This window comes from Zeugodacus cucurbitae, chromosome 4 (assembly GCF_028554725.1).
Source record: "Zeugodacus cucurbitae isolate PBARC_wt_2022May chromosome 4, idZeuCucr1.2, whole genome shotgun sequence".
NCBI classification, from domain to species: Eukaryota; Metazoa; Arthropoda; class Insecta; order Diptera; family Tephritidae; genus Zeugodacus; species Zeugodacus cucurbitae.
In genome coordinates, this window is record NC_071669.1 from 68,576,523 (window position 1) to 68,599,118 (window position 22,596).

At 36.5% G+C, this 22,596-nt stretch overlaps 7 protein-coding genes across 7 annotated transcripts; 4 read left to right on the forward strand and 3 right to left on the reverse strand.

Annotated features, from left to right (window-relative positions):
* Window positions 1-118: 118 nt before the first annotated feature.
* Window positions 119-1,125, reverse strand: LOC105213931 (serine protease 1-like; the record flags this gene model as incomplete). The annotated part of the gene is given in 3 exon segments (XM_011187050.3): window positions 119-720; window positions 723-760; window positions 818-1,125. Coding segments are annotated over 3 exon segments (870 nt in total), but the record flags the coding sequence as incomplete, so codon positions are not given.
* A 2,281-nt stretch (window positions 1,126-3,406) lies between these two features.
* LOC128919746 (serine protease 1-like) lies at window positions 3,407-4,396 on the reverse strand. The gene is made up of 2 exons (XM_054229597.1): window positions 4,105-4,396; window positions 3,407-4,047 (listed from the first exon to the last, which is right to left on the reverse strand). The coding sequence occupies exons 1-2, from the start codon at window positions 4,359-4,361 to the stop codon at window positions 3,483-3,485; spliced, it is 822 nt and encodes a 273-aa protein (XP_054085572.1). The 5' UTR covers window positions 4,362-4,396; the 3' UTR covers window positions 3,407-3,482.
* Window positions 4,397-7,137: 2,741 nt separating this feature from the next.
* On the reverse strand, window positions 7,138-8,134 carry LOC105213942 (serine protease 1-like). The gene is made up of 2 exons (XM_011187061.3): window positions 7,843-8,134; window positions 7,138-7,772 (listed from the first exon to the last, which is right to left on the reverse strand). Exons 1-2 carry the CDS (start codon window positions 8,097-8,099, stop codon window positions 7,208-7,210), a joined length of 822 nt encoding a protein of 273 aa, XP_011185363.2. The 5' UTR covers window positions 8,100-8,134; the 3' UTR covers window positions 7,138-7,207.
* A 3,173-nt stretch (window positions 8,135-11,307) lies between these two features.
* LOC105213789 (serine protease 1) lies at window positions 11,308-12,312 on the forward strand. Its single transcript, XM_011186854.3, has 2 exons — window positions 11,308-11,588; window positions 11,665-12,312. Exons 1-2 carry the CDS (start codon window positions 11,344-11,346, stop codon window positions 12,227-12,229), a joined length of 810 nt encoding a protein of 269 aa, XP_011185156.1. The 5' UTR covers window positions 11,308-11,343; the 3' UTR covers window positions 12,230-12,312.
* A 2,357-nt stretch (window positions 12,313-14,669) lies between these two features.
* LOC105213796 (serine protease 1) lies at window positions 14,670-15,746 on the forward strand. The gene is made up of 2 exons (XM_011186867.3): window positions 14,670-14,951; window positions 15,096-15,746. Exons 1-2 carry the CDS (start codon window positions 14,707-14,709, stop codon window positions 15,658-15,660), a joined length of 810 nt encoding a protein of 269 aa, XP_011185169.2. The 5' UTR covers window positions 14,670-14,706; the 3' UTR covers window positions 15,661-15,746.
* A 2,053-nt stretch (window positions 15,747-17,799) lies between these two features.
* On the forward strand, window positions 17,800-18,749 carry LOC105213773 (serine protease 1). The gene is made up of 2 exons (XM_011186829.3): window positions 17,800-18,030; window positions 18,093-18,749. The coding sequence occupies exons 1-2, from the start codon at window positions 17,804-17,806 to the stop codon at window positions 18,646-18,648; spliced, it is 783 nt and encodes a 260-aa protein (XP_011185131.2). The 5' UTR covers window positions 17,800-17,803; the 3' UTR covers window positions 18,649-18,749.
* A 2,575-nt stretch (window positions 18,750-21,324) lies between these two features.
* Window positions 21,325-22,276, forward strand: LOC128921351 (serine protease 1-like). Its single transcript, XM_054228669.1, has 2 exons — window positions 21,325-21,555; window positions 21,618-22,276. Exons 1-2 carry the CDS (start codon window positions 21,329-21,331, stop codon window positions 22,171-22,173), a joined length of 783 nt encoding a protein of 260 aa, XP_054084644.1. The 5' UTR covers window positions 21,325-21,328; the 3' UTR covers window positions 22,174-22,276.
* The last annotated feature ends 320 nt before the right edge of the window (window positions 22,277-22,596 follow it).

Consider the following 22,596-nt stretch of genomic DNA (forward strand, 5'->3'; position numbering starts at 1 on the left):
TCAATGAGGAATTGATCGTATAATTTAGCTTATTAAGATATGTTTTTAATAAAACACAGTTTTCGCATTTACATGTAGTGTTGCTTTGAATTCATATTCTCAAATAAAAAGAGATGCGTGTTAGTTATTTTGTTTATAAAAATGATTTATTTTATTCGTAATCGTTTAACTATATGCAAATGTGTCAGTTCCAAACTTAAGCGGAAATGCCGGTGTTGGCCTTAATCCAATCCAAGTAGCTGGTCACACGGGTGAATGCAGCTGGATAACCTTTAGCGCAGCCGGCACGAGCTCCGAAGGAAGTCAAACCGATCTGTACGTTGGAGGATACCGCAACCAATGGGCCACCAGAGTCACCGTTGCAAGTGGACACACCACCGTCGGTGGAGATACAGATGTTGGAAGCAGTCACAGACGAAGTGCCATAAGTCTTGGCACAGACAGAGTTGGCAACAATTGGTACGTAAGCATAACGCAATTCGTTTGTCACAGCGGTAGCTGAATCACTGATGCGTCCCCAACCGGAGGCAATAGCGGTTTCTCCAACATAGGTCGAGTAGGAGTTCGAGATTGAAGGCAGTTTCACAGGTTGTACACGGCTGGAGTAGGAAATGGCTGGGATCTTGATGAGAGAAATATCGTTCCTTATTTTTTTGGAATTCCAATCTACATGTATGATAATATCGCTCTTGGAGAAGGTGAATGGAATTTCGGCTGATTACGCACAGTTGCACCCAAGTAGACAGTCACGGCTTGAATACTGCAAGGGAAATATAAATAAATAAAATGGATCAATAAAAAATATTGTGAAATTTACCCATCAGTGCAGTGAGCAGCGGTAAGGACCCAGTTTTGTCCAATCAAAGAACCACCACACCAGGCTGACGAGAGAGCGTTCACTTTCAATGAGAGTCCAACTTGATACGGGAACTGACCAGGAGAAGCGAGTTGGCCATTGGTGATACGTCCTTCCAGGCTGTCCTCCAAAACGTCAGCTTCCAACTGGCGTTGGTAAAGTACTGGCGAAGCGTAGGCCGAAGCCAAGAGCAAAGTGAAAACTACTAAGAACTTCTTGTTGCGACACTGAAGAGCTAATGATAACTTCTGAGTTAAAGGTCCACCTTTTTATAGGAATATTGAGTGCCGCTTATAAATATTGAATAATTTAGGAGCTTTAATAGAGAGAAAATTTTGATAGCAAATTTCGAGTGAAGGAGATCTATGGTATATGTGTGACTGTCCACGTTTAAATGTAGACTCTATAAATTATGACCATAAACCTCATTGACTTATCAAGTGTTTGTTGTAGTTAAACATTTAAGTAACTGTTGTACCAAAAAGCATGTGTGTATTTATGTTATTGATTATTAGGTTGATATATCTTTTGATGACCGTAGTACAGGCTTCGGTTTAAATTCTGAAGTCACTGAATGACGTCTATTATTATTAAATTTGTACCATATCTCTTAAATGAAATCAAGTACAAACACACTGCATGGTTTTTCCCCGCGATACCATGCTGCATACAGTTGTCTGTGGGAAAAGCTTGGTGTTCCCAAATCTAAGCCACAAACAGACAATGTTTGGCTTTGTGACTTATTGATCGTCCTTGCGAACTGTAGGATTTAAAGGCATTCGTGACACTAATATATTGTCGCCTCAGTACTTGCCATTGAAAAACACCTTTGTCCACGCGCAGGAGCCACAAATCCTTCGAAGAACATTTATCTCGAACGCCTCTATGAAGTGCTCTTCGCTGTTTGTCAATGTCCATTTATACTTCCCTAACAACAATTGTTGGATCTTGGAATTTAATACATTGACGTCCACATTTTATGCTGCCAAAACGTCCTTCCTACATTTCTGTTTGTACATCGGGAAAATTTTTGTCGATGAGAGTATTTTGCGGAAATTCGTCGATAACGTTATGCGTACAGTATTTTGCATGTACAGCACTGTACCATTTCCCATATCTAACAATACTTTTAAGAAAGTTGAATACTGTTGCCCATTTACTTTATATATGTATATCTTGAAATGACCATGTTCCGGTGACATTGACCCACAACAATTGCAAATTTAATCATTCAGATTGCCTTGAATTGACTGTACATTAGGGAGGTCCAAGGTATAAGGCAGGTTTTCTTTTCATGAAAATTAAACATTGACTTATCAACTTACATCGTCTTGATCGCTCTGTCTGCACTCAACACTGAAACCTTCTTTTTGACTTCTTGAAACGTTATTTGGCCAAAGAGCCGTCTTTTTGTTCAGAAAACTATCATCAATTTGAACCTGCGTGAACAACGCTTTACTTTTGACTGATACAAAGTCGTAGATTTATTTGTCTGTTAATTTATTAATAATAATTAATAAAAAAAATAGATCATACATAAAATGAACACAAAGTTCTATATTAGATGGGATTTAGCGTTTACCGTGGTTGACGGATTCTCTTAGATGAAATTTCTTGGTTTGGGTCGTCATCGTCATAGATGATGGTCTAATTGCTGTAAAGCAGCTTTCAAGAACTTTGCATCGTCTAATTGTGTGTTATCTTAATAATATTAAATATATATATTACGAGAGTATAAACTGTTTGATTACACCCGCACTATCCCTTTCTTTCTAGTTAATGAATGATTTTTCGACATTATCGGTTTTTCTTCGACAGTATATTGGATATCCGTCAGCATGTGTGGAATATTTATGGAATATTTTTATACATTTTCCGTCTACCAAGCAAGGCCACAGACGATGTAGATATTCGCATGTACCTCGAATCATGTTTGTAGTAACAATGTCAAACAATAATTTAACAGTAGAGGGATCGGGAATTTTCCAACACTTCTATCGATCTATTTGTCTTTGTTGACATATAAAGAAATCAATTTGAAATGCTTATTATTGAAAAAGGTAACTAAATATTGAGTTCGTTTATTTATAATAATTCATCTTATGAATATTATTATTTTAATTCAAAACTATTTTTACAAAATGTTAAGGATGATATATGTATATACACTGGTACAGTAACGGTCATTGTAGTCGGGAGCTCACAACACATATTGACTTATACCACATTTAAAAGTCAGAACTGTTTGAAATTTAACATTTAGGGATAGCTTACGATTGATTCTCAAACGTACTCGATAAGCACACAAAGAGTACAAGATTTCCAAACAAAAATATCGTCATCTAAAGTACCATTAAAGTTTAACATTTGACATAGACTAAAGAAGATCTTAACAAATCAATTCAAATTTAGGCCGATTATCAATATCAAAGGAGGAATTGATCGTACACTTTAGCTTATTAAGTTATGTTTTTAATAAAACATAGTTTTCGGATTTACATGTATTGTATACTTTGAATTCATATTCTCAAATAAAAAGTCAAATGCGTGTTAATTATTTAGTTTATAAAAATGATTTATTTAATTCGTAATCAATTAACTATATACAAATGTGTCGGTTACAAACTTAAGCAGAAATGCCGGTGTTGGTTTTAATCCAATCCAAGTAGCTGGTTACACGGGTGAATGCAGCTGGATAACCTTTAGCGCAGCCGGCACGAGCTCCGAAGGAAGTCAAACCGATCTGTACGTTGGAGGATACCGCAACCAATGGGCCACCAGAGTCACCATTGCAAGTGGACACACCACCGTCGGTGGAGATACAGATGTTGGTAGCAGTCACAGACGAAGTGCCATAAGTCTTGGCACAGACAGAGTTGGCAACAATTGGCACGTAAGCATAACGCAATTCGTTTGTCACAGCGGTAGCTGAATCACTGATGCGTCCCCAACCGGAGGCAATAGCGGTTTCTCCAACATAGGTCGAGTAGGAGTTCGAGATTGAGGGCAATTGCACGGGTTGTACACGGCTGGAGTAGGAAACGGCTGGGATCTTGATGAGGGAAATATCGTTCCTTATTTTTTTGGAATTCCAATCTTCATGGATGATAATATCGCTCTTGGAGACGGTGAATTGAATTTCGGCTGATGTACGGACAGTTGCGCCCAAGTAGACAGTCACGGCTTGAATACTGCAAAGGAAATATAAATAAATAAAATGGATCAATGAAAAATATTGTGAAATTTACCCATCAGTGCAGTGAGCAGCGGTAAGGACCCAGTTTTGTCCAATCAAAGAGCCACCACACCAGGCTGACGAGAGAGCGTTCACTTTTAAGGATAGTCCAACTTGATATGGGAACTGACCAGGAGAAGCGAGTTGGCCATTGGTGATACGTCCTTCCAAGCTGTCTTCCAAAACGTCAGCTTCCAACTGACGTTGGTAAAGTACTGGCGAAGCGTAGGCCGAAGCCAAGAGCAAAGTGAAAACTACTAAGAACTTCATGTTGCGACTTTGAAGAGCTAATGATACCGTCTGAGTTAAAGGTCAACCTTTTTATAAGAATAAACTGGCCATAAATATTGAATAATTTAGGAGCTTTAATGGAGTGAAAACTTTGATAGCGAATTTCGAGTGAAGAGAATCTATGGTATATTAGTGACTCTACAAATTTAAATGTAAACTCCATAAATTATGGCCATAAACCTCATTGACTTATCAAGTGTTTGTTGCAGTTAAATGTTTAAGAAACTGTTGTACCAACAACCATGTGTGTATTTTTGTTATTGATTATGAGGTTGATATCTTTTTAAATGACCGTAGTGTAAGCTGCGGTTTCAATTTTCAAGTCACTGAATGACGTCTATTATTATTAAATTTGTACCATATCTCTTAAAGAAATCAAGTACAAACCCAATGCGTGGTTTTTCCACGCGATACCGTGCTGCATACAGTTGTCTGTGCCAAAAGCATGGTATTCCCAAATCTAACCCACAAGGGGTGTTTTCCATTCGAGCTATATGCCCAAACCAGTTGAGCCGCTGTATATGTATTTATGCATAGCACTATGTCCATAGCGCCGAAGAGCTTAGTATCATAATTAAATCACCTTTGTTCACTCGTTGAGGCCACAAGTCCTTCGGAGAACATGTATCTCGAACGCTCCTAGGGAGTGCTCTTTAATGTCTGTCAACGTCCATGCTTCCGTACCATACATCAGGACGGGTATGATAACTTATAGAGCGTTACTTTGATTTTGCGAGAGAGTGCTCTACTTTTGGTGGGTTCAAATTACGTAACAAAATAATAGGATCTCCACTGAAATTTAAAAAAAAAAATGATGCTGTAGAATACCCGCATATCCAGTGAATTGAAAAACTCTATTAGATAATTCACAGTTTCGTTGGGATCGCAAACAGCATCGATATATTTGTATGACATTTAGCTTCCCTGGCAACAACTGTTGCATGTTGGAATTTAATCCATTGACGACTACATTTTATGATTTGTGTCAAATATGCACAGTTTTAATGAACTTATTGAGATTTTGAAGGTAATGTCATAAAGCCACTCTAATAGAAGCCTTCGTTGCTATTTACAAAAATCTGGGATAAAATATTTTTTTAAGTTTCTATTGATGGGAATTTTTGTACTCTCGCAACAACATAACGGCTATTTGTGTCACCCAGAAGTAAAAGAGTTAGATATGGGGTTACATAAATAAAAAATGATCGGGATGGCGAGTGGAGTGGAAATCCGGTTGTCTGTCCGTCCACCGACTGTCAGTGATATCTTAATGAAACTTGGCACACATATTCCTTAGCACTCTGAGGAGGTTGATATTGCATATTGGCGAAATCGGACCAAAATGGAGAAAACCGAAAACATATAAAGTCGTAACTAAGACATGATAAAGTTATAAAAGTTATTAACTCAATCAATTTCAATGAATTTGTTATGTTTAGAATTTGGGCCAAATCGGTTGGCAACCTTTCCATATACCATATAAGTAAATCTCTCAGATATGTTAATGTAGTTCAGGGGCACTCTTTTTCTTCTGTTAGTGTGGTTCCGTGGAAAAAGTTAGTGAAATCGGATGGAATGTAGCTAGGTGGCAAAAATAGTTGACATCGGTCCATGAATTACACAGCCCCCGTATACTATATATACTGATTTATGTTTTCTAATGGAATTTATGCCGAATATGTGGGTCAAATTGTGTGTTATGGTAATAAAATGAAATAAATAAATTACGTGAGTATAAAATGTTCAGTTAGGAACTTAGCCGTCCTTACAAATATTTTTTCCTCGAAAATTAAATCGAATACTCTCTTGTTTTTCTAAATGACCTTATTACCATAAATACCGGCTTGATACCGAACACAAAATATACATTTTGTACTGGCTTTTGCTCCTCTTTAACTGTAATCAACCATTAATTCTTGTATCATATTGACCGCTCTTTCAGGCGGTATCACCTGAATGCCCTCAGCACTGAAACCTTCTTTTCAAACTGTCATCAAATTGAAGAAGGGTGATTAACGTTTCATTTTTGACCGATACAAAGTCGTGGGTTTTGTCTGTTTATTAAAAAAACATGGAGTATAAAGGAATTATATTTATTAATAAAACTTACCAAAAAAGAACACAATGTTCTTCCAAAGATACCATGGGTAGACGGATTCTCTTCGGTTAAAATTTCAAACAATTTTATTTTAATATTTTGGTTTGCGTCATCATCAAATAATGATAAAATAGTTATTTCATCGGTTAAATACCATAGATGGTGGCTTAATTTCTTTAAAGCGATTTTCGAAACTTTGGCATCGATTTTTTATAAGTCTTCATTGACTTCAAGAAACATAAATCCTGATAAGACGCTTTTACAGCCAAAATACATTCGAGCCATGGCTTAGCATGGGAAGTTATGATGCACAAGCAAATACCAAACAGTGCTTCCTTAGTCTTCGGTCACGCAGTGGGCGATTTTCCGCCATATATATGCGGTATATTGGATATCCGTTAATATAAATACCTCATCGTTGGTGAAATCTCTAACGAAACGGTATGTTCATTTTTCGTCAAGCATGCAAGGCGACACACGATTTAGATCTCCGCATATACCACGAGTCATGTTTGTAGTAACAGTATCAAACAATAATTGATAAACAGATGGATCTCGAACCTCTCAAAAATTAAACTATCAATGTTTACAGGACATATTTTGTCGCGATGAGCAATACATCGTGATTGACTCTTTTTAAATGTAAGTGAACGACAATTAGTGTTTATAATAATGATTTATTTAATTCGTAATCGTTAAACAATATGCAAATGTGTCAGTACCAAACTTAAGCGGAAATGCCGGTGTTGGCCTTAATCCAATCCAAGTAGCTGGTCACACGGGTGAAAGCAGCTGGATAACCCTTAGCACAGCCGGCACGAGCTCCGAAGGAAGTCAAACCGATTTGTACATTGGAGGATACAGCAACCAATGGGCCACCAGAGTCACCATTGCAAGTGGACACACCACCGTCGGTGGAGATACAGATGTTGGAAGCTGTCACAGACGAAGTGCCATAAGTCTTAGCACAGACAGAGTTGGCAACAATTGGTACGTAAGCATAACGCAATTCGTTTGTCACAGCGGTAGCTGAATCACTGATGCGTCCCCAACCGGAGGCAATAGCGGTTTCTCCAACATAGGTCGAGTAGGAGTTCGAGATTGAGGGCAATTGCACGGGTTGTACACGGCTGGAGTAGGAAACGGCTGGGATCTTGATGAGAGAAATGTCGTTCTTCAATTTTTTGGAATTCCAAGCTTCGTGGATGATAATATCGCTCTTGGATACGGTGAATTGAATTTCGGCTGATGTACGGACAGTTGCGCCCAAGTAGACTGTCACGGCTTGAATACTGCAAGGGAATTAGAAATTAGAAATAAATAAAAAGGATCAATGAAAAATAATGTAGATGTATAATTTACCCATCTGTGCAGTGAGCAGCGGTAAGGACCCAGTTTTGACCAATCAAAGAACCACCACACCAGGCTGACGAGAGAGCGTTCACTTTTAAGGATAGTCCAACTTGATACGGGAACTGACCAGGAGAAGCGAGTTGGCCATTGGTGATACGTCCTTCCAAGCTATCCTCCAAAACGTCAGCTTCCAACTGACGTTGGTAAAGTACTGGCGAAGCGTAGGCCGAAGCCAAGAGCAAAGTGAAAACTACTAAGAACTTCATGTTGCGACACTGAAGAGCTAGTGATAACTTCTGAGTTAAATGTCCACCTTTTTATAGGAGTATTGAGTCCGCTTATAACTATTGAATAATTTAGGAGCTTTAATAGAGTGAAAACTTTGATAGCGAATTTCGAGTGAAGGAGATCTATGGTATATGTGTGACTGTCCACGTTTAAATGTAAACCCTATAAATTATGGCCATAAACCTCATTGACTTATCAAGATTTTGTTGTAGTTAAACGTTTAAGTAACTGTTGTACCAACAAGCATGTGTGCATTTATGTTATTTATTATTAGGTTGATATATCTTTTGATGACCGTAGTGTAGGCTGCGGTTTAAATTCTCAAGTCACTGAATGACGTCTATTATTATTAAATTCGCATCATATATCTTAAAGAAATAGGGCAATTTTTATAGTTAAATATTCAATGGATTTGTCAAAGAAAACAATGAGAGCATGGTAGTCAGACAAACAGTTACCAATAATTAACGCCATTTTTAATTTTATAAAGAGTGATTTTTTAAGAGCTTGATAACTTTTAAAAAAAAAAAAAACGCATAAAATTTGCAAAATCTCATCGGTTCTTTATTTGAAACGTTAGATTGGTTCATGACATTTACTTTTTGAAGATAATTTCATTTAAATGTTGACCGCGGCTGCGTCTTAGGTGGTCCATTCGGAAAGTCCAATTTTGGGCAACTTTTTCGAGCATTTCGGCCGGAATAGCCCGAATTTCTTCGGAAATGTTGTCTTCCAAAGCTGGAATAGTTGCTGGCTTATTTCTGTAGACTTTAGACTTGACGTAGCCCCACAAAAAATAGTCTAAAGGCGTTAAATCGCATGATCTTGGTGGCCAACTTACGGGTCCATTTCTTGAGATGAATTGTTCTCCGAAGTTTTCCCTCAAAATGGCCATAGAATCGCGAGCTGTGTGGCATGTAGCGCCATCTTGTTGAAACCACATGTCAACCAAGTTCAGTTCTTCCATTTTTGGCAACAAAAAGTTTGTTAGCATCGAACGATAGCGATCGCCATTCACCGTAACGTTGCGTCCAACAGCATCTTTGAAAAAATACGGTCCAATGATTCCACCAGCGTACAAACCACACCAAACAGTGCATTTTTCGGGATGCATGGGCAGTTCTTGAACGGCTTCTGGTTGCTCTTCACCCCAAATGCGGCAATTTTGCTTATTTACGTAGCCATTCAACCAGAAATGAGCCTCATCGCTGAACAAAATTTGTCGATAAAAAAGCGGATTTCACATTTCGAACCGAACACTGATTTTGGTAATAAAATTCAATGATTTGCAAGCGTTGCTCGTTAGTAAGTCTATTCATGATGAAATGTCAAAGCATACTGAGCATCTTTCTCTTTGACACCATGTCTGAAATCCCACGTGATCTGTCAAATACTAATGCATGAAAATCCTAACCTCAAAAAAATCACCCGTTACAAACTTAGCTTCACACATGTGGAAACTATGATGAAAAATTTTCAAAATCGATAAATATACGTTAGCTGCTAACCCTAGTATACAAAATATGAGAATCTCGATCTTTTCAATTGACTTTAAAATATCGGTCAATATGAGAAGTATGCTCCTAAAACTTGCTTTCACAAAAAAGATTTTGATTCGAATTATCAATTCTGTCATATGCGTACAAATTCTTCTCTTGCCTAGACCATTTCAAATGCTAAATTATATTAATAAGTTTACTAAAAATTATCAACAATTGCCTTCTTTTCACTACCTTGATAAGCAAGTGTGTGTCTTAAAAATGCGAAGAGTACATATCTCTTACTTTATCACCGCAGTGTGGTATCTTTAATATATTTATACATACTCATTTCACACTCACTGCAGATTTCTACACGCTACGTTATAAACGAAACGAACTGCCATATTTTTATAGTGATTGTAAACACACCCTTTTCTGCTTCCGTTCATGACGTCACGAACAATGGCACAAACGCACTTAAAGTGAAGTAATAAGTTAAATTTGTCTCTTATACTCAGAAGCTCAACGTATTAGACGACTTTTTATTTCAAACAAGTGCTCAATTTTCGACAAATAGTCAGTCATATATTATATAATACTATGTTAAACAAATGTCCGGTCATCAAGTACTAAATTTAAATTCAAATTTCTTTGCGGTATCTCTACTTTTGTGGAATACTGTATGAAACCAAAATTCATTATATCTCTCATTAGCTGACTTTCCGCTCACTTTTAACTGGCGTACCACATGTTGCATGAGTGTACTAATATTTTATGTCTGATACATTGTAGCATTTTAAATAGGCTAAACACAAGGTGTCATAAGGGGTACTTCTATTTAAACTTTTGCGATGTTCTTCTTCCTCAATTCTTAATTTTATCTAAAGACATGGCCTCCAAAAGGGTGATGGGCATTTTTATGTTAAAAATACACCCAGAGAGTTTGAGTTTCCTACCGAGCGCAAATATTGAGATATCTGATACTGGAATCAATTGTTGCTGCCACGAAATATTCTGAGTTACAGGGTGATTAATATGCAAGCGTGTATAACGTTCATTTCCGTTTGAACTTCGTAACACCTTACATATTTCATATTCGGTCATATCACGAGTGTCAGTTTGGCTAAATGCTAAATTGAACTGATAAGTTCCAAAAAACGTTAACTCAGTGAAAAGTGTTATTTACATTTTGTTGTTATGTTCTTCGGTTAGATTAATTCAGGAGTGTTTTGGAGCGTGTGTAGACATCGCTTCAACTAATCAGCCAACGTTAGGCTGATCAATGTTCTCGTAATCACTCATTGTTATGATATTGCAAATTGTCCAATGTTAGGCACAATTCATTGTCAAATGACTTGTAGAAAATTAATTAGTTTGAAGTACAGTGATTTTAAAATAAAAACAATTTCAACTGCTTCTTACGACATAACTCATTTGTTATTAGTCTTCGGCTGTGCGAAATTGTTGCATTTGGACAATAAATCTAATCAATTCTTCACTTATTAATTTGAGTTTACTTTCTATTAGATATCTTTTAGCATGACGTATTAGAGATAATGCTGCAATAATCAATCGGTGAATCTTTAAAATATACATTTTGTATTACTATATCTTCCATGCACTTGAGGTATTGGGATGATATGATAAAAGCTATAAAAAAATTCCCCAAGCATTTCGGAGTATATAAAGTCCAATGCTTCATTGGGTGTAACATTATTTGTATTACAGTCGTTTGGCTAATATGAAGTTCTTGATCGTTTTAGCTTTATGCGTTGCGGCCTCGTCCGCCTACACCATTGGCAGCCCAGTATTGGCTGATAGCAATGGTATTGATGGACGTATCACCAATGGCAAAAGGGCTGATGTTGGTCAATTCCCTTATCAGGTTGGACTATCGTTGAAAAAGAATCGTTTCTCCACATCCTGGTGTGGTGGTTCTTTGATCTCTCCACGTTGGGTATTGACTGCTGCTCACTGCACTGAAGGGTAAGATCTGAAAATAAAAGGAAGTTAAAGAATGCTAATGAATATAGATTAATGATGGTCTTGTTTGCTGTTACAGTATTGCTGAAGTTACCGTTTACTTGGGCGCCACTGAACGTACTTCCGCTGAGGTTAAGCATACCGTTCGCAGAGATGATATCATCATTCACGCCGACTGGGATACTAGGAAGCTGACAAATGATATCTCACTCATCCGCATTCCATCCACTTCTTATAGCAGCAGAATCAGCGCGGTCAGACTACCTGCCATCGCCCGCTCCTACTCCTTGTACACTGGTGATCGCGTTATTGCCTCCGGTTGGGGACTTACTTCCGATTCCAGCAATGCTGTGACCAACCATTTGATGTACGCCGAGTTGGAAATTGTTTCGAACTCAGTATGCAAAAAGACCTACGGCTCTGCATCGGTGAAGGATTCAAATATCTGTGTTAGCACTCCTCGTGGTGTGTCTACCTGCAGTGGTGACTCTGGTGGCCCATTGGTTTTGGAATCATCCAAGATCCAAGTTGGTTTGACCTCTTATGGTGCTCGTGCCGGTTGCGAATTGGGTCACCCAGCCGCATTCACCCGTGTTACCAGCTACTTGGATTGGATCAGGGATCACACTGGTGTTGAATACTAAAGTACTTGAAAGTATTAGTATAGCAATATACTTGTGTTTTTGTTATGTTTGTGGAATTATTAAAATTGATTAATTGAATTTAAGTTTTTGGTTTAATCTTGAAAGGGTCTCATGAAGGTGAAACATTTAATAGAGATTGGAAGGCGTCATATGAACGTATTATGATTAGACCTACATTTGTTTGAATTCTCCAATCTTTCCTCTCTATATATATCATATACTAGGAATTCGTTAGAATTAATTTAATATTTGCTGTGAATAAAAAGTTTATCTAGCTCAGATTAAGTCGGACCGATTAATCGCCCTTGGCATCGGCATCGGCGATTTTTGGCTGATTTTAGCTTACTCCTTCTACTTCTTTCGAATTATACTTAAATAGCTTTTTTGATTTCTTTAAAGCTTAAAATATGAATTCTTCTATTCACTTTATGAAACACAGTTTGAGTCATATTTGACTGAACTAATCATTCATGGTATTATTAAATCTAGTATAAATAAATTCTTAATTTTTTTCATGATTGAAGGTTTTATTTAGCACAGTTTGAAGGCTCCGATTTATGTCAAATATACACAGCTTGTTGAGATTTAGAAGATAATGTCATAAAGCCACTCTTGTGGAAGCCCTTAGTGCTATTGGCAAACAGGTAATAACATGGTGCTCGTCTGGACTATAAGGTGCAAGTAAAAGAACCACCCAAATGAGCTACTGAAGTCAGTAGCAATATATCTTGATGGAACACAAGTCTTCACCTATTGTCCCAAACTGGCCAGTTCTGGTAAATTGTTTCCTTCAGACGGTCCCATTGTTGACAGTACAGGTTCGAATTGAGGTTGGCAATAGGGGAGAGTTCAAAATAATTTATTCTCTGCCAAACCCACCAAACATCCGGCAAACATTCCTGTCCGTAATTACTTGCTTAACAACCGTTTATCCTTAGTCCAAGTTATTTGTTTCTCACCTACACAGACGTACACGTATAAACAATGGCATTAGTTGATTTTGAAAGAACATTTGTCAACTATCTAAGCCTACTTTTAGGCATTTATGCATCTACATATAGAAGAAAAGTCAATATTGATAACGACAACATATTAATATCGGCAAATAGTTTAAGATCTTGATTTTATAAAACAAATTCTTAACCATGTGATTAGGGACAAATACATAAATACGCGAATGTATAAACATTTCTCCTATATATAAAACCTATACATTCATATTAATATCACACCCTTCTGGAAAACGTTGTTACTTATTCTTCATATATCTAATTGGTACAAAGTCAGTTAAGAGTACTTAACAGAGCTATCGTATTCAACCCCTGCGAATTGGTTATTCTTTCCTTCTTCTTTCTCCACCATAATAATAACAGCGACTTTGAAAACCCCCGAGTAACGAGTTTAAAGCGAATCCGACTTTTTTTTGGGTTCAAATGGACCTCGGTTTTAGCGACTCCAAATCATAAGGTACACATATTAAGACCCCAGGTCAGAACCATTAGGTTTTTTGTGTGGTCGTCCTGTGCTTTCTACTTATAGATACAAGAATTTTTACAGTAGTTGTTATCGCCTCATCTTCTCTCCTTCACTACGCCACGAACTATAGTTATTTTATCCTTCCTGACTTTCTGACTCGGAATAAAACTTGGCAGCACTGAAAATAGTACCTATACCACTTTAATTAGACATACGCACACTTTTTTCCACGAATTTTATTCGATAACTTTGTTACTGCTTACACGTTATTTTTTTTAACAAGAGAGCAGCACGCATTGATAGTGAGACGAGAAATGGCTATTCGAAAACAGCGATTGTATCACTCATTAGTCGACATTCTGTGCCCTTTTTAAACTAGATTTTATCGCAGTTAGACATTTACACAAACTATTAAATTGGGCTGATAGGTTCCAAAAAACTTCAATTCAGCGCAAATTATTATTTACAATTTGTTGTTATACTCTTCAGTTAGATTATTTCAGGTATGTATTAGTACGTGTGAAGACGCTACTTGAAATAATCAACACACATTCTCCTGCTGATAATAGACCGATCAATGATCGCTAATCACTCATTGTTATGTTATTCGCAATTTGTCTAATGGTGGGTAGATTTCGTTGTCAAATGATTGTACACTTATTTAAAAAATAAAAACAATTTCAACTGCTTTTTACGAGATAACTAATATATTATTGTGTGAAATTGTAACAGTTCGAAAATAAATCTAATCAATTCTCTACTTCCTAATTTGAGATTACTTTCTATTCTAATGTTAGCATGACGCATTACAGATAATGCTACAATTATCAATCGGTGCATCTTTACAAAATTATTTTTTTTACTATATCTTCCATGGCATTTGAGGTATTGGGATGATATGATATGATAGCGTTAAACAACCATCCCAAGCATTTCGGAATATATAAAGTCCAATGCTTCATTGGACGAAACATTATTCGTATTACAGTCGTTTGAGTAATATGAAGTTCTTGATCGTTTTAGCTTTATGCGTTGCGGCCTCGTCCGCTTACACAATTGGCAGCCCAGTATTGGCTGATAGCAATGGTATTGATGGACGTATCACCAATGGCGAAAGGGCTGCTGTTGGTCAGTTCCCCTACCAGGTTGGACTATCGTTGAAAAAGAATCGTTTCTCCTCATCCTGGTGCGGTGGTTCTTTGATCTCCACACAATGGGTATTAACAGCTGCTCACTGCACTGAAGGGTAAGTTTTTTTTACTGTTTCTGCCAACAGCAATGAACAACAGTTTGTTCTGCGTAACCGCACCGAGACTGTCATGGATGTATAGCTTTCAAATTAGTGTAAATTTACCAAGAGTAAATTAATGACGGTTTGTTCTTTTTGCAGTATTCCTGAAATTACCGTTTACTTGGGCGCCACTGAACGTACTTCCGCTCAGATTAAACACACCGTTCGCAAAGATGACGTCATCATCCACGCCGACTGGAATTCTAAGAAGCTGACAAATGATATCTCCCTCATCCGCATACCATTCACTTCTTTCACAAGCAAAATCAACCGGGTCAGACTACCTGGCATCGCCCAATCCTACTCCTTGTACACTGGTGATCGCGTTATTGCTTCCGGTTGGGGCCTTACTTCCGATTCCAGCAATTCTGTCAGCGACCATTTGATGTACGCCGAGTTAGAAGTTGTTTCGAACGCAGTATGCAAAAGGACCTACGGCTCTGCAGCGGTTAAGGATTCAAATATCTGTGTTAGCACTCCTCGTGGTGTGTCTACCTGCAGTGGTGACTCTGGTGGCCCATTGGTTTTGGAATCCTCCAAGATCCAAGTTGGTTTGACTTCTTATGGTGCTCGTGCCGGTTGCGAATTGGGTCACCCAGCCGCATTCACCCGTGTTACCAGCTACTTGGAATGGATCAAGGAGCACACTGGTGTTGAATACTAAAGCACTTTAATGTACATATTAGTATAGTAATATACTTTTGTATTTGTTATGTTTGTAGTAACTATTATTAAAGTTAATTAATTGCATTTGACGTTTATTTTATTTTAAAAATATGATTCTTAATTCTAAATCAACTTATGAAAGGGTCTTAAAAAAGATAAGCGATTGGTATGTAGGCATCATATGATCGTGTTATGATTAGACCTACTTTTTTCTGAGTTCTCCCATCTATTTATATAGCTTATCGGAAATTGTTATACTTTGGAATGTCCCTAAAAATGATATTAAGGCAATGATATTTCTAGCAAGTAAAAGGGAGCTTATGATCTTATTGTGCCTTTTCCTTTACTTTGGATTTGATATTTCACATCTTTCTTATCTTTGTGGATTGATATTTATACAAATTGTTTTAAATTTTCGTCTCTTAATGAATATAGATGTTAAAGACACCACGAACTATTAATAATAATGTTCTTCTACAGCCAAACTTAGACCTACGCGGGCCTCTTATATGTATATGTGATATCAAAATCTTAAGAAACTTGTTGTATAAATAAGTGCCAGTACTTGAGATATATTAATTTTAGCCATGTATAAAAGAACAACTAAAGATTAACAGTTGCAGAACATAAGTAATCCGATGTTTCTTAGAACAATGTGCCAATTGTTCATTGATCGCTCAGAAAATATGAAGATTTGATCGTTCTTGCTTGATGTATTGTGGTGTATTCTCGTGTTGGTAGTCCAGTATTAGCCTAGTATTAGACTAGTAGCAAAAGAGTGTATATGATGAAGAGACTGGATGATTCAACAAGTTTTGAGTCGTATCCATACGTCTACATAATGGTGTCAAAATACATATTTTTTCACAGAATTACGATTTAAAAAATATCTATTTTAGTTAACTTAAGATTTATGGATGTGAGTTTAGTATAAGCCGTACATATTTAAATCAATAAAATCTTTAAGATTTCGTAAGTTATAAATGGATATACAACCCATTCCAGAACTCTATTAGAAACAAGAATTAAAGGATGGTCTTGGTGGTCGAATTGCCAAAGGTGAAACCGCGAAACCCGATCAGTTTCCTTATCAGAAACAGCACCGATATCAACAAACTTCTTTAATCTCGCTAATTTCGGATTGATTAGCTAGCCAGCTGGCCAGGGTTCCTTCCTTAACTTCCTACTGGAGCTTTAATCTCAAATGTTGTAAATCAATAATAACTGAAGTGTCGCATTAAAAATTTACCTCTAATGGTTATTTATTTTGGTAAATGCATTATCTACAAATTACGCTCGAATCTATTTACGCCTAAAGACGTGACGATTGATAACCGTTCTCGAGTTTGTTAAAAGTGATTAGATTATAACCAGGAAAACCCCATAAAGATAGTAAGAAATTAATAAATTTCATTTTCGTTAATTGAAATCAAGGTCAATAAAAGAAAGGTTGGGAAAAAGATAAATGTGCTCGGATCAACAAACTGTTATGTGACGTCACAAATTTGATAAGGCAAACTACACAATTTTCTAGTTTTTTCCGGCTAATACAAATCCACTTAAAAAATTTTTGAAACCAGAATCCATACAGGAAGGATAAGATCTTTAAATATATATTTAAAATGTCATTTTCTTATTATTCCTGTATCTGGTACTAACAACTAGTACTCTTCCAAAGTAATTAAAACGAGACTGGATGAAAGTGAGAGAGATACAAACTGAGCTGAAGAGGGTAGATAACATTATTAGAGATTATTAAACAGCGTCGATGTCACACTTTTCATCGTATTTGCTAATTGTACGAATTGATAGTCTCAGTATGTGTTTATTACTAAGATGATCTAAGTTTGTTGGTATGTTTAGTATTCATCTCTTCTGATTACGTTAAAATTTGAACAGCCACCAATTAAAAAAGTAAATTAGATAACCAAATACTTCAGTTGAAAAAAACAATATCCCATAGATAAGTTGGAGTAAGTCTATATTAGAAATAAACACTTCAGCATATTCAGACTGAAGATTTCTAAAATTAACATAATTTCAACACTTACAAATAAATGGGCAAAATAGATAAATGAACACACTATAAATACCGTTAGTCCAAATACATCCCAATTCATTGCTTACTTGAGTTTAGCACAATGAAGTTTATAATTTGTTTTGCACTTACTTTGGCGTTCACCTCGGCCTTTGTGGTACCAGAACATGGCCCTGGTGGTCGAATTACCAAAGGCGAAACTGCAAAACCCGATCAGTTTCCTTATCAAGTTGGACTACAATTTTATAGCGGAACTGAAAACAATGGCTGGTGCGGTGGTTCCATAATTAGCAACAACTGGATATTGACTGCGGCTCACTGTACCGTTGGGTATGTTCAAGAGAATGTGTAAATAATAAGACTCGAGAATATAATTTTGCTTAAAATTTCAGTTCCACATCGGTCACTGTCTATCTAGGTAGCAATGTACGCGCAAATCCCAGGGTTACACGTACAGCCCAGCAAGCGGACATCATCGCTCATCCTGGCTTTAACTTCCAAAGTTTGCAACATGATCTGGCTGTAATCAAAATTGACCCAATAGAATATGCCGAAGATATTCAACGTGTACGCTTGCCTACTAAAGCTTCTTTGTATTCCAATCTCGTGGGTGAACGCGCCATCATTGCTGGTTGGGGACTCGATTCGGCTGGTACACAACCCACAAATTTACAATATGCCGAGCTAAATATTATCTCCAATGCGGTGTGCCAGTACACTTTCAATCAATATATTGATCCAACTAAAATTTGTGTAGCTACACAAAATGGCGAATCAACTTGTGATGGTGATTCTGGTGGTCCTCTAGTTTTGGCTTCGTCTCACGTGCAAATCGGTATTGTGTCATTCGGCTCATGGCAGGGTTGCAGTGCTCCAGCTCCGGATGTCTTCACCCGTGTAACTAGCTACTTGGATTGGATTGAAGAGATCACTGGTGTCAGTGATTAGAAAATATTTCTGTACTGCTTGATGTACAAATGTATGTTGAATTTTCGTACGTAATTAAATCAAATTTGTATGAATAAAAGTAAATATATTTATTGAGTAAATATTTTGATTTTTTGGTTTGAAGGTGGTTTATTAAACGTTTTATCGATTAATAAATTAGTTTGAACAAATGGTGAAAACAAAACTAAAAATAGAAAACAAGACGAAAATCGTTACCGTACGTATACTTATGTGAGCCTGTGTAGTCTGTTTTATCAGAGTCTATTTGTCTTTATTCGCCCAATCCTACTCCTTGTACACTGGTGATCGCGTTATTGCTTCCGGTTGGGGCCTTACTTCCGATTCCAGCAATTCTGTCAGCGACCATTTGATGTACGCCGAGTTAGAAGTTGTTTCAAATTCAGTATGCAAAAAGACCTACTGCTCTGCAGCGGTTAAGGAGTCAAATATCTGTGTCAGCACTCCTCGTGGTGTGTCTACCTGCAGTGGTGACTCTGGTGGTCCATTGGTTTTGGAATCCTCCAAGATCCAAGTTGGTTTGACTTCTTATGGTGCCGGTTGCGAATTGGGTCACCCAGCCGCATTCACCCGTGTTACCAGCTACTTGGAATGGATCAAGGAGCACACTGGTGTTGAATACTAAAGCACTTTAATGTACATATTAGTATAGTAATATACTTGTGTATTTGTTATGTTTGTAGTATTATTAAAGTTTATTAGTTGTATTTGACGTTTATTTTATTTTAAAAATATGATTCTTAATTCTAAATCAACTTATGAAAGGGTCTTAAAAAAGATAAGCGATTGGTATGTAGGCATCATATGATCGTGTTATGATTAGACCTACTTTTTTCTGAGTTCTCCCATCTATTTATATAGCTTATCGGAAATTGTTATACTTTGGAATGTCCTAAAAAATTATATTTCTAGAAAGTAATAGTGAGCTTATGATCTTATTGTGCTTTTTTCCTTTACTTGGGATTTGGTTTAAATTTTCGCCTCTTAATGAATATAGAATTTAAAGACACCACGAACTATTAATAATAATGTTCTTCTACAGCCAAACTTAGACCTACGCAGAACTCTTATATGTATATGTGATATCAAAATCTTAAGAAACTTGTTGTATAAATAAGTGCCAGTACTTGAGATATATTAATTGTATAAAATAAAAACTAAAGATTAACAGTTGCAGAATATAAGTAATCCGATGTTTCTTTGAGCAATGTGCCAATTGTTAATTGATCGCTCAGAAAATATGAAGATTTGATCGTTCTTGCATGATGTATTGTGGTGTATTCTCGTGTTGGCAGTCCAGTATTAGCCGATATCTATGAAGCTAATGGACATACTAGTAGCAAAAGAGTTGCCTTGTATTTCTACTTTTTATATAAATATGGTGAAGAGACTGGATGATTCAACAAGTTTTGAGTCGTATTCATACGCCTACATAATGGTGTCTAAATACATACATATATGTTTCACAGAATTACGATTTAGAAAATATCAATTTTAGTTAACTTAAGATCTATGGATGTGAGTTTATTATAAGCCGTACATATTTCAATCAATAAAATTTTTAAGGCTTCTTAAGTTATAAATGGATATACAACCCATTCCAGAACTCTATTAGAAACAGCACCGATATCAACAAACTTATTTATTCTTGCTAATTTGCGATTGATTAGCTAGCCAGCTGGTCAGGGTTCCTTCCTTAACTTCCTACTGGAGCTTTAATCTCAAATGTTGTAAATCAATAATAACTGAAGTGCCGCATTAAAAATTTACCTCTAATGGTTATTTATTTTGGTAAATGCATTATCTACAAATTACGCTCGAATCTATTTACGCCTAAAGACGTGACGATTGATAACCGTTCTCGAATTTGTTAAAAGTGATTAGATTATAACCAGGAAAACCCCATAAAGATAGTAAGAAATTAATAAATTTCATTTTCGTTAATTGAAATCAAGGTCAATAAAAGAAAAGTTGGGAAAAAGATAAATGTGCTCGGATCAACAAACTGTTATGTGACGTCACAAATTTGATAAGGCAAACTATACAATTTTCTAGTTTTTTCGGACTAATACAAATCCACTTAAAATTTTTTTGGAACCAGATTCCATACAGAAAGGATAAGATCTTGAAATATATATTTAAAATGCCATTTTCTTATTATTCCTGTATCTGGTACTAACAACTAGTACTCTTCTAAAGTAATTAAAACGAGACTGGATGAAAGTGAGAGAGATACAAACTGAGCTGAAGAGGGTAGATAACATTATTAGAGATTATTAAACAGCGTCGATGTCACACTTTTCATCGTATTTGCTAATTGTACGAATTGATAGTCTCAGTATGTGTTTATTACTAAGATGATCTAAGTTTGTTGGTATGTTTAGTATTCATCTCTTCTGATTACGTTAAAATTTGAACAGCCACCAATTAAAAAAGTAAATTAGATAACCAAATACTTCAGTTGAAAAAAACAATATCCCATAGATAAGTTGGAGTAAGTCTATATTAGAAATAAACACTTCAGCATATTCAGACTGAAGATTTCTAAAATTAACATAATTTCAACACTTACAAATAAATGGGCAAAATAGATAAATGAACACACTATAAATACCGTTAGTCCAAATACATCCCATTTCATTGCTTACTTGAGTTTAGCACAATGAAGTTTATAATTTGTTTTGCACTTACTTTGGCGTTCACCTCGGCCTTTGTGGTACCAGAATATGGCCCTGGTGGTCGAATTACTAAAGGCGAAACTGCAAAACCCGATCAGTTTCCTTATCAAGTTGGACTACAATTTTATAACGGAACTGAAAACAATGGCTGGTGCGGTGGTTCCATAATTAGCAACAACTGGATATTGACTGCGGCTCACTGTACCGTTGGGTATGTTCAAGAGAATGTGTAAATAATAAGACTCGAGAATATAATTTTGCTTAAAATTTCAGTTCCACATCGGTCACTGTCTATCTAGGTAGCAATGTACGCGCAAATCCCAGGGTTACACGTACAGCCCAGCAAGCGGACATCATCGCTCATCCTGGCTTTAACTTCCAAAGTTTGCAACATGATCTGGCTGTAATCAAAATTGACCCAATAGAATATGCCGAAGATATTCAACGTGTACGCTTGCCTACTAAACCTTGTTTGTATTCTAATCTCGTGGGTGAACGCGCCATCATTGCTGGTTGGGGACTCGATTCGGCTGGTACACAACCCACAAATTTACAGTATGCCGAGCTAAATATAATCTCCAATGCGTTGTGCCGGAAAACTTTCAATCAATATATTGATCCAACTAAAATTTGTGTAGCTACACAAAATGGCGAATCAACTTGTGATGGTGATTCTGGTGGTCCTCTAGTTTTGGCTTCGTCTCGCGTGCAAATCGGTATTGTGTCATTCGGGTCTTCGCTGGGTTGCAGTTCTCCAGCACCGGATGTATTCACCCGTGTAACTAGTTACATGGACTGGATTAAGGAGACCACTGGTGTCAGTGATTAGAAAATATTTCTGTACTGCTTGATATACAAATGTATGTTGAATTTTCGTACGTAATTAAATCAAATTTGTATGAATAAAAGTAAATATATTTATTGAGTAAATATTTTGATTTTTTGGATTGAAGGTGGTTTATTAAACGTTTTATCGATTAATAAATTAGTTTGAACAAATGGTGAAAACAAAACAACGTTTTTCATATTTTTTTAAATATTGGACGAAAATCGTTACCGTACGTATACTTATATGAGCCTGTGTAGTCTGTTTTGTCAGAGTCTATTTGTCTTTATTCGAAACATATCTAAGTTTAGGTCTACCACTTCAATAATTGTAAATCTAAAAAAAAACGGTGTTTATCACTTTTCCAGCCCGCCTTAACCTTCGCTGGTTTGACTATTTCTTGGTCTATCATGAGTACTAGTAGAT